This window comes from Stegostoma tigrinum, chromosome 20 (assembly GCF_030684315.1).
Source record: "Stegostoma tigrinum isolate sSteTig4 chromosome 20, sSteTig4.hap1, whole genome shotgun sequence".
Classification (NCBI taxonomy): Eukaryota; Metazoa; Chordata; class Chondrichthyes; order Orectolobiformes; family Stegostomatidae; genus Stegostoma; species Stegostoma tigrinum.
Window position 1 is genome coordinate 36,486,004 of NC_081373.1, and position 12,486 is coordinate 36,498,489.

At 40.8% G+C, this 12,486-nt stretch overlaps 1 protein-coding gene across 2 annotated transcripts in view; it reads left to right on the forward strand.

Moving 5' to 3' along the window:
- Nucleotides 1-12,486, forward strand: part of tcerg1l (transcription elongation regulator 1 like) — a 624,439-nt gene that overhangs the window by 433,915 nt on the left and 178,038 nt on the right. For both annotated transcript variants that reach the window (XM_059653101.1, XM_059653102.1), the window contains exon 9: nucleotides 10,929-11,083. In XM_059653101.1, coding sequence (XP_059509084.1) covers nucleotides 10,929-11,083 — 155 coding nt within the window. The remainder of the gene's footprint in view (nucleotides 1-10,928; nucleotides 11,084-12,486) is intronic.

The following is a 12,486-nucleotide window of genomic DNA, read 5'->3' on the forward strand; positions in this document are numbered from 1 at the left end:
ATTATTGCCTGCACTGTTTTTTTCAGACAGTTGAGGTACAACAGGGCATTAAAAAAATCCTGGACCTCAGCATTCGTCTGCTTCTCTTTGTTGCATCTAATTCTTCCCTTCCTCCCTCTGGAGGCTTTGTGGCATTGAATGAGATCAATGTCTTGCTGAGTTTGCTGATAAGGCTTGAATCACTGTCTCCTTTTCTGAAATCCCTGGATTAAGAGCTCGGCCACAAGGACTCCAACAACTGCATTATCTGTCTGAGCTCAGTGAACAGACAACTTGTGGTGAAAGTCGGAAAGATAACACAGTGTTTTTACAGGAACTCCTGAGACCTCACATCCTTAACAATGGGACATAATGCTATACCTTCACAGAATTTGGCATTGAGGTTTCCCAAGGAGGTAATTGTCATGCTTTGATAAGGAACTCTGAGATATGTGAGCTTATCCAATTGTGCAGTGGATAACCAAAGTGTATATGGTCATCGATGGTAGCTTTCTGTCTGTAAGACATCATTAAATGACCAACTTCCCTTAAAAAAACTCTTCCACACCACAGCCCTGTCCTTGCTTACTTACATTTTGGTGTGAGAACATGAAAGCTGTGATGTATTCACTTTGAGAACTTGCTGTGGAATGCAATTGCCAACTGGGAACCTCAGGTCTCACTTTTAAATTCCTTGCTATCATGACACTTGCTGAGCTCAGATGATATGGAGGCAATTTGTGCACACAGTGAAATACTCATGATTGCTTGAGCCAACCTCCAGGTGAAGTGCAAACTGGAGCCAGATAGGTAACATTAATACTAGTGGATGCATTATTACTGTAATTGCATCCAAAATGGCCTCAAAATCAGTTATTAACCCTACCCACACTGCATGTTGACTCAAAGCATGACTGACCATGGTCACTGCCCAAACTAGCCAGAGCTCACCCTCCAGAATGATCTCTCAACCAACAGGGCCCTGGCTGTACCTGCAATCTTGAGGTGGTTGCAGTTGGCCTTAAGTATTGGCCATTACTTAATCCCAGACTTGGCAGACAGGGATCCCCAGCTTCTAATAAGACCAAGCCCCTGACCGACCAAGGTCCAACCCCTGGACAGTATTCAGATGAGCTGCTTGCATGATTGTGGCGGTACTCCTGACTGACTGTAATCCCTATTCACCCCACTATTGGCTCTTCCCCTTTGACTTCCACACATCACTATGTGTATGTTGTATATTTATCAGGCTGCTGGCACATGCTCCTCTGATGTTAATGTGGCACAGTTCATGTGGCAACATGCTCACTCTTGTCTGGCTGATTCCTGTACTTCTCAATGCTAGTCATGGAATTTCTTTGTCTCCTTCTGCCCCGAGAGTTGATGGTTAAAGTCCTGAAGTTAAGCTGGTCCAAAGACAGGCATGATATTGTGGTGCAAAAACAAAGTTGCTGGAAAAGCTGAGATAACAAGGTGTAGAGCTGGATGAACACAACAGGCTAAGCAGCATCTTGGGAGCAGGAAAGCTGATGTTTCGGGCCTAGACTCTTCATCAGAAATGGGGGAGGAGAAGGGGATTCTGAAATAAATAGGGAGTGAGGGGGCGGCGAATTGAAGATGGATAAAGGAGAAGATAGGTGGAGAGGAGACAGACAAGTTAAAGAGGCGGGGATGGAGCCAGTGGAAGTGAGTTTAGGTGGGGAGGTAGGGAGGGAATAGGTCAGTCCGGGGAGGACGGACAGGCCAAGAGGCCAGGATGAGGTTAGTAGGAAGAAAATGAGGGTGCGGCTTGAGGTGGGAGAAGGGGATAGGTGAGAGGAAGAACAGGTTAGGGAGGCAGGGATGAGCTGGGTTGGTTTAAAGGGGGTCACCAGATCCAAAACGCTAACTCTGTTTTCTCCTCCACAGATGCTGCGAGACCTTCTGAGCTTTTCCAGCAACTTTGTTTTTGTTCCTGATTTACAGCATCTGCAGTTCTTTTGGTTTTTATGATACTGTGGTAGCTTGCCAGTGCAGAGTTATGACAATAATGGGTCAACAAGCACAGCAACAGAAGTATTGTGCAGCTAAAGAAGTTGCATGGAGTGAACAGGGATCTTGCACAGAGGAAGTAATTATATATTGTGAGCAGGGATGTGTACAGACAAAGCAGTTGCATGTAGAGAGAAGGTAGCTGGTCAGCACAAGCATTATGGATATGTCAACAGGCAGAAGAAGCGAGTCACCTGACACCTGCTCTTTCTTACCTCCGGATATTAGAGCTGTCGAGATCCTCACTATGGGAGAGGAGAAATAGAAGTGCAATATGGTAGGATGAGTAGTGGTCTTAATGAAATACAAGTACATGGCAATTAACTTCTCACTAGTGAAGGGCAAGGTTCTAAACTTGCCATTTACAGTTCGAGGGGAATTTTGGATGTGTTTTTTCTGGATATCGAGAGTCTGATTTATTTTTCATTTTATCCTACTTAGTTACATTATTCACCTTTATTCTATCATCCGAGGAAGGGAAATTTCCAGCCATGCTGATATAACTTTAAAATTCACTATGTAGATACTTCAATTACTTTAAAATGTAATGACCTTAAAGCATGAATATTATTGGATGTTGGTGATATTTCTAGATTTACAAGTAAATACTCATTAAAATATGACACTAATTAATTTTGACAATTTTTTGAGCACTAAGCATTTAAGCCAGAGATCTCAAGGACAGCTACTAGAATTGCCAAATATGAAGCATAGAACGTAGAACAATACAGTGCAGAACAGGCCCTGGCATTAACTCTGTTTAAAATGAAGTTTTTGAGTCCTCAATAATTTATTTGTCATTGATTTTATTTTTTGTATCCTGTTGTTCAATTTAAGTACCTAACTCCTCTGTTTTACCCGTAAGTAATTTTTTTGCACATGCTCTGCAAGTTTGGACCTTGATGGATTAAATATAAACAAATGTCCAAAGTATTTAACTCCCACATAGTGAGCAGCAAAGCAAAATACAAGTGTTGGAAATCTGTAGTCATTACTGACGCGACATGAGAGATTGAAGGGCAGGCTGCTCTGAAGAACGTACAGTGGTGTTCTACTCCAAAAGCGAAAGACTGTTAAACATTTTTTCTTCAAACAAATGAAATGATGGGGTGCAATAAAGAGAGAATTCCTGTTACTGAGGAGCATCCTTATTAAATCAAAAACTCCTTTAAATATATAAAAAGAGAAAGAGAGGCAACAGTGAACATAGGCCCCTTAGAGAGTAAGGCTGAGTAAATAATAATGAAGAATAAGGAAATAGCTGAAGAGTTGAATAAATAGATTCTGTTCAGTGAACAACTAATGTGAACATCATTGTTCACAGTCAAGGACTCTATTGGCATTCTGTAATAACTCAGGAAGCCTAGCTGGAAAGGAACACCATTTATTGTTGAACAGCAAAATAAAGCCACTACTTATGGAATACATAAGCTCATCTAAGCCTGGGACAGACAACTCTGCAGACTTATCCCTGGGCCTACTTGATTTTTTTTCCTCACATTCAGAAGTGCTGTTACAAACCACTGAATGGATTTTCCCATCAGAAAAGCAACGCGACTCTTTTGTTTGTTTTTAAGCATTTACTGCCACTGATCATTCAGTTGTGTAGCCAATCGGATGTTTACATGCAAAGCCCATTATAGGCAATGCAAACCAGCAAAAGGGAGGCTGGGTGTGCTTTATTTTTCTTTGCATTTTCTTTTTCTTTCTTTTTATACCCAAAAGTGCTATCACGCACAACGAACGACTGCCCCATTGCCAGTGTGAATTCTTCCTGTTTTTTTTAAACTATTAACTGCTACCAGTAAATCACCCACATAGCCAATTTAATATCTGCAAGCAAAGTCAATTATGAGCAATGCAAGCCATCAAAAGTGAGGAGGACGTAAAGAGAGAAGGAAAGAACTAAATCATAACGGAGTTGGAGGAGGAAATAAAGCACTGTATCCCCCCGTGGTGCTCACCTCTCTCTAAAGACATCAAGAGCATTGATGGAGACCACATGCTGCCTCTCCAAGGGCACCCAGACACAAAGATAACCAAGGAAGAAGGACAGAAAGGAAGTAGATATGACCCCCCTCCATGACCCATTGCCTGGACCTGTTTATAGTCGGCCTGACCAGGCCCAGGAGCAGACCCACGAGGTGATCCTTCAAACTGCCCACACCCCTCTGCATTGGATGCCCAACAATCAGGAGTGTAGGGCTGAAGTGCAACCAAAAGCACAACAAGAAAAATTCAATTAACTGAAAGTGGGGGATATAGCCCACCACCAATATGGACTCCAATGGTCTGCTTTTTTTAAAAATTCTTCTTATCTGAAAGTGCTTGTACTCATGACCAAGCAGCTTTTTCTCCATTAAAGCACCATTTCTGTTTTTAGCTATCACTCATGTTGCCAGTTAGGAATTTATATGAAAAACCCATTACAGATACATGGGTCTGCCTTTTCTTTTGTTAATCTATATTTGGATGAGAATTGAATGTACTATCACCAAGTTTGCGAAAGACACAAAATATAGGCGGCAATGCAAGCAGTGAGGATACCACAAAACATCTATTGAGGTGTACAAATAAGTTAAGTGAGTGAGCAAAATCTTTGCAGATGCAATACAATATAAGAAAAGTGACATTATGCATTTTGATATAAAAAATATTATTTAAATGGTGAAAGACTACAGAAAGTAATATCACAAAGGGATTTGGAGGTTCTAGTAAATGAAATGCAAAAAGCTAGTGTGCAAATTCAGCAGTAATAGGGACGCAAATGACATGATGACCTTTGTTTCGAAAGGAATGGAGTGTAAAGTATGGGGATCTTTCTCTAACCAAATTACCCATGAACAAGATTTGGTCCCCTTATCCAAAGAAAGAAACTTTGAAGGCCATCTGGAGAAGGTTTTCTAGTTTGGTCCTGGGTATAGAGGGAGGTTTTATTTTTATGAAGAAACATTGAGTTGGTTGGGCTTGTACTCATTGGAGTTTAGAAGAATGGAAGGTGACCTTATTGAAACACATTTGATTCTTAGAGGATTTGGCAGGGTAGATGCCAATAGGTTCTTTCCCCTTGTGGGAGAGTCTAGGACAAGAGGGCACATTCTTAAAGAAAGGGGTCACCCATTTAAGTCAGAGATGGGGAGCATCTTTTTTTCTCAAAGGGTAGTGAATCAATGGAACTTCTTACTGCAGAGGCTGTTAAGATTTGGTCATTAATTATGTTCAAGACTAAGGCAGTCAGATTTCTAACATAAAGGGTATCAAGGATCACAAGGAAAAGGCAGGAAAATGGAGTTGTGGATTATCGGATCAGCCATGATCTCATTGAATGGTGGAGTAGGCCTGATGGGCTGAATGGCCAATTACCATTTCTATGTGTCATTTGATAACTGCCTGTTATTCATAACTTAGTATATTTGCTACATGTACCTTTGGAAAAAGATTCAAAGTAAAATTCTCATGGTAAGAGAGGTCATTTTATGTTCCTTGATATATGAGAAACAGTAAAGAGAGAACTGTTAAATATTTGACATGGATCCATTATCCTTTTTTTATACCTTCAAAGCAGGTATATGGGCATTTTAAAATACAATAGACAGAATCCTATTAAACTTTCCTGTTATATTCATTTGTACTTTACACCTGGCACAGAGAGGAAATCTTTTCAATACAGATTTGTCACAGTAAACTTCAGAGCAGTAATCGGATTAAATCAATTATCTTAATTTAAAACGAAAAATGAAAGAGTACAAAGCAGTGGAAATATTGAAGTGACGTTGATGCAGCATTTTACACATGTTTTCTGTCTTAGTAGAACATATAAGCGTTTTGCAGATGGTAGGTAAGTTTTCCATTAAGATAGTTGAAGATATCTATTCTATTAGAAAATAACAATCTTCATGCTGCGGAAAATATTATTCGGTTTCATTGCTGATTGAAAATGACTGCATTATGATATGCCTGTCAACCAGAATGGCAGTTGTCTATGCAAAAGTTCATTAAGAAGTCCATCTTTTAAGTCTTCTTTCAAGGAGTGTCTTGTCACAAGAATAGTGCTTTCATTGAACATAGAACATTCAATTGAAATCATTATTTTATTAACTGGAAATATTTGACCCGAAAGAATAAGGAGGTCATTCCCACTTCATTTTAATAGAAGATAAAAGCATACATGGCAAACACATTTCATGTGCAGCAAGCAAGATGCTGTGCCTCAAAGACTTCGGAGAGCAGTCCTTAGCCAAGTCCATGTTGTGTGTTGTGATCAGTCCTGTGCCTCCCTAGTGACCGATCCTGAAGGTAGAACTAATGCAATCAGAGAGACATCGAATCACTTGTCAAGGGTTGGGTACTTCCTACCTGTGGTGTCAAATTGGGTCCCTCAAAAGGATGGATCACGGTCAGTACAGATGTTTCCATTGACAGAAACTATGGGGAGTAAGTGGAGCACAGGCAACCGTTGCTATGAGAATGAGACTCTGAAAGTTAGTCACCGAGGTTGAGAACGAGGGTGATGACAATTGTGAAAGAATATAATGCTATTTGCAAGCATGGGATGTGGTAAAGCGTGGCCAGGAAAGTGATCGTGCAGAAGAGGTGTTCATCCATGATTAAGAGCAGCTTGGCTTCGGGAGAAGAGGGTGCAGTTGGTGGTGAAGTGAATGACCACACTTGGGTCTTAGTCACATCGTATGCAGGTGTTGGGTGGGAGAGGTGGGCTAGTTTGGATGCATGTAAATAGATTGTGTGGAAACCTGGGGAGTTTTTAAGCCTATAAGTTTAATGGGAATGTCTACTATGAAGGGGATTTGGAAGCACTGTACCTGGACACAGAGTTCCTATTCTCTGGACATCCTATTGCAGTGCCTCCCTCTGTGTTTTGCATCTCCCAGGCTTCGGTACTCCATTTTCTAAAACCGTTACCTCCTTTTCATCCACTTTCTCTCAACAGAAAATCACCTGTTGTCGCTTTGCTTACTACTCCCACACCACAATAACACATCATTACTTGTGCCATTACCAAGACAACTTATGTTCAATTCACACCAATTGCAGTGAATTATACAATTATTATGGTGCAGCAGGAGGCCAAGTAAACTATGTGACTGCACCAGACCTCTGAATATTTTCTGTCAGCCAAGTTCCTGTCTTTTTCCTGCAACCCTGCACAGTATTTTGTTTGAAATGACCATCCAATGCCTCATTTGAAACTCCCACACTTACAGATTCTGACCTCATATTTGCTTCTTTTGCAAAAACGCTTTAAAACGGCGCCATTTGAGTCTCAATCCATGGATGACTGCGAAGGGACAAGTAACATGCATGCCATGCAGTTTTGAGGCCTTCTTAATCAGATGGCCCTGATCCTCAGACAGCCATAGGTTTCACTGGCACACTAGAGGTGATGTTACTTTTAATCACTGACGTCAGCACTCACTGAAAGACGATTCCCAAAGTATGGGAATTCGTTCACATTGTTTAGTGGCTAATTGTGGACCTTGTTGGGGGAGAGGCAGGGCGCTGCTGAGCAGTGGGAGCAGGTTGGTGAAGGGCTTTTAAATCATTTTCTCTTTTGCCTCCAAAAATGCACTCAGTGTTAGTCTGGTGCTTATCTTCTGAATTTACTCATATGGGAACACCATCTGTAAATTGCTGCTGAACAAAAGAGGTTTGGGTGGTCTTGGTTCTGCACTGGAGGTCACATAGATTGAATATTTTCCCACGCATTTTGTGGAGAACCTCCACCCCAGTGGGAATCTTCCCTAAAACGGGGAGGAGTGTTGCGGCAAAGGAGGTGGAGAAGAGAGCCGGTGCCATTACTTGTTTGAAAAAGGATCGCTGGACTTGAAACATTAGCTCTGTCTTCTCTTCTCTGATGCTGCCAGACCTGCTAAGTTTTTCCAGCATTTTCTGTTTTTGTTTCAGATCTCCAGCATCAGCAATTTTTTTAATTCATTTGTTATTTGAACCTAGCTTGCTCATGTCTTGAGGTGTAGATTACAGATTACATATCGCGCAAAAGATCATGATAAATTATTGGGGACGAGTAAATTTGAGGAGAGCACTCCACTGTGCCTTCTGGTTGGCAGGCAAAGGTCGTTGTAAGGTCAAAGAAGGATATTTAGAGGTATTGCTGCTCTCGGTACTTTTGCTTGAGTTTGTAATCTTGTGAAAATCATGTTAACTATGCCTCTTGATGCCCGGGTTCTGCATTGTGACTCTGGGATGGACTCTTCAGCAGTGTGGAGGAAGTAACTGAGGAGGATTGTTGCAATGATCTTCTTGTAGTGGACAACAGCATACTCCTCTCTAGGAACCGCAATCATCCTTCCTTGAGGATGGTCATAGTTAACAACATTTTAGTTATCCTTTAGCATGATGTTCTCCCTCCAGATGAGGCAAGCCAAGAATGCTTTTTCACCATGTTATAGTATTTTGCCAGGAATTCTATTTGAAATGGTGGCCTTGTTGGTTCTCATCTATCAAATGGCCTTTTCAGTTTCATGTTGGGCTGGTTTGTGCTAAGATGGGGCAAGAAGCATGCTCTAGTCAAGTGCACTGGCATCAAAAACTAGGAATGGGTTGAAGAGATCCTTAAAGTGTTTCTTCCAAAAAATGCTCACTGGCCCTTTGTCTTTGAGTCGTATCCCATTCTGGCCCTCGGTGGATTGGGTCCTTGGGCTCTTGGATTATAAATGGTCTTGATTGAGTTGAAGAATCAATCATAGCTGTCGTTGAGTTGGCATATTTCCTGTGGTCTTCTGCCCACCATTTGTCCTTGCCTGGTTTACAGCTGTTCCAACCACATTCAAGAAGCTTACCGCCATACAATGTTTAACAGCCCACTTGATTAGTGCACCCATCCTAATCCTTAAAGATTTATCTCTGCACCAGCTAGTCCCTGTGGTCACAGGATGCATCAACTAACAAGGTGCACTGCAACAACTTGCAACTCTTCGACAGTAACCTCCAAGATCTGTACCCCATCACACCACATCCAGGCTTGGAGACTGATTGATAGTGGGACCAAATTTCTAGATCTCCACACCTATCAGGACTGTTTGAGTACTTGCATCACATACACTGCAGAAGTTAAACCATCATCTTCTCAAGGAGAATTAGGAATGGACAGTAATTTATGCCTTTGTCAGTGAACACTTAAATGCATAGATTTTACTTCCACATTTACAATCATCCAGTCCAAGCCTACCCCTCTGCCACTGGTATTAACTTCACTCTTGACACTGTGCCTTCAACGTTATGCATCATTTTATTGGTGAGGCAAATCTTCATATTAATGTTGACAAAAAGACAAGTATTCCTATCCTCAATGTTCAATCCACCATAATCATCATGAAAGCAGAGTAGGCCCAATGGGCTGAATGCTGCCTCCTGTTCCTAGCAGCAACATAAATGGTTATAGGGATGGGTTAAAGGAAATGAAATGTTCAATTAGTTACAGTTGGATCGAATGGTGGGCATGGGTTGAATGGCCTACTTTTGTTTCTATCTACCCTATGAGATTTTGCTTCTCAGCAGATCATTAAACCCTTGATTTCTGCTCTGGCTTAATTTGATGAAACTTGGCATTCAATTTGACACTGAACACAGCTACATTCTTCATAACTTTTGTATAACAGATCACCAGTGCACTCTTCTATCTCTGACTTATTGATTGCTTCTTATACCTCCTTCATTGTTGCTGGAATCAATACCTATGCTTTCGTAACTTCAAGGATGGAGGTTATTTCATGTACAACCATTATTGCCTCTGTGTCTGTCTCTCTGTTTTCCCCTCAGTGTCTGTCCTTCTCTCTGATAACAAAGTGTGGAGCTGGATGAACACAGCAGGCCAAGCAGCATCTCAGGAGCACAAAAGCTGACGTTTCGGGCCTAGACACTTCATCGGAGGGTCTGCATCTGCAGTTCCCATTATCACTGTCCTTCTCTCTGTATCTCTTAAGCTTCCTTAGTTCAGTTATCAGGTCGATACCTTGGAGCATCCAGTTGTGAGAAGTATTGAGTGTGTAACCAGACATTCTTAAAGAGGACACTGCAGAGAGAAAAGAAAATCGAATTGGTTTTGTTTTTGATGATGATTTTTGAATATTTATCTTTTCTATTACTGGTCTATTCTGGGCCCTGCTCTTCTGACACCACCCCCCCCCCCCAATTCTTTCCCATCACCTACCCATGGATCCATTCCACAAGCAAACTTTCCTACTACTGAACTGCTCCATGCAGATTCCAATAGAAGGAAAATCTTGGGGGCCAAGCCAGACCTGCCCCATTCACTTTGAGCAGCTGAGGTTAAAATTGAGGCTGTTACATATTCCTGACTAGGAGTGCAAAGACTGATAAGCCAGTTTTATGTTTGTATTTTCAATTTGGTTGTGATGTAAAAAGATCAAAAGAGAGATTTGTGTTTTCTTTAGAGTGAGCAGATGAAAAGAATACAAGCTATAAAGTGAGCAGGCTTCTGTTACATATATTCTTTTCAATTGTGACAACTTCTAAAGTCATTTGCAGCTCAATTTATGCATATAGATTATGCATGTTAAATACTACAGCATTGTCAGAACAAATAACAAGCATTATTAAGTTGAAATAAATTGTAAGCAGGGCTAAGTCCTGTTTTGCTAAATGCAAATTTCCTTTGGATTCTTAAATTGTATTGTTCTATGATTTAATCTTGTGTTATTCTGTCAACAATGCCAGACTCATTGCTTTCATAAGCTGTGACTTAAACTGATTCAATTGAACAATATTTTCAAAAAGAACTAAAAATGCATTATACTCAATTGCGCTTTAAATTTCTATAAATTATTTACCTTACTGGAATCATTTAGTAAAATCAAAAGTGGATCTCTTTGGTAACACTTCTTTCTATTATTTATTAATACAATTTCTTATATGCACAGGTGTGTAGTCTGGACTGGAGATGACCGTGTTTTCTTTTTCAACCCCTCAATACAACTGTCAGTGTGGGAAAAACCTGTGGAACTTGAAGGTCGAGGTGATATTAACAAAATTATTCAAGATCCTCCTCATAAGCGGAAAATAGAACTGGCAACATGTAAGTATCAGCAGCATTAATGTGTGTTGTTTGGACAAATTCAGCAGCTGCCATCATTTTATGCCGCCAAAATAAATTCATTTGCACCCAAAACAATGGGCATCCTGAGGGAACACAGGAACCCTTGAGGTTCAACAGACAGGCCTGAGGTGCAGCTCTTGTCGGCTGTTAGGTCTCATTATCATCCAGTCAGTAATTTGCAGACTGCTAATGGGGATCCATTCAAAGATCAAGAAGAGAAACCTTGAATATCATATCACTGCATTTCAGCAGTAACCCTATACAGTCCTTAAAGGGAATGGATGACGAGGGCAAAAAGAGGCAAGTGCTTGTGTTGGAGAAGTTTGAGGTTGCAATTAGAAGAGATCAAGATAACTGGGCCAAATCAAGGTCACAGTAAAAGGGTTATAAGTTGTACCCAGTTCTCCCCAGCGCTGAATTCAGATAAGATTTTTTGAACAACTTTACCTCTTTGCTGTTGGCCTAAAGATTCTCCTTTGAAATTGCATGTAGACATGGTTTTCCTGAACGCAGCCAACACTAGAATCAGGTGCTTCAATGGAACCTAACATTGTTGATGGTGCCTCAAACAAGTGGTAAACCCTTTATCTGCATACACAAAAGGGTTTGAGACCTGTTTCAGGCACTTACAATGCACATCCTTTTATTGTGTATACCAATATGGTGGGTACATGCACCTCCAGTCACCAGTGACCTTGCTATCCATCATATCAGAGTCTTAGCACACCAAAACATGTCACACTTCTACCAAATTTCTGTAGAAATGGGCAAAATGCCAGCATTCACTTCTTGATTTTTATTTGGTGCCCAAGAGAGAGGTTGTGGTTCCTAGTTGCAAACTATCTTTCTCTATCTTTCTCCTCTCACCTTAACACTATGCCCTGTAGTTTTGGATTCCCCTACCCTGGAGAAACGACCTTGGCCATTCACCCGATCCAAACTTCTCATAATTTTATAAACTTCATAAGGTCAACCCTGAGACTCTCATGCCCCAGGAAAAACAGCCCCAAACCTATTCAGCCCCTCTCTATAGCTCAAACTCTCCAACCCCACCAACATTCTTGTAATTTTTTTCTGCAAGTTACAAGTTATCCTGCTTGACTTTTTGACTGAGTATTGTTAGATTGCCTGGGCAGAACCTAAAACAACAATAAATGTTCTTAATGCAGAGAATAATGTATTCACACTTCAAAGTGATAAACAACTCATGGGCTACAAGTGAAGCAGAGTGTATCCATATCCAAATCATGGAAACAAGTTCAGGGTCAGGTTGGATTATTCATTCAGTTGTGGAGATGCAAAGCTGACAATTTATTTTCCTGATACTTCTAAACAATGTCTGCCAGAAGGGAAATTTATTTTGTTGAGGTAATATGGTTCTA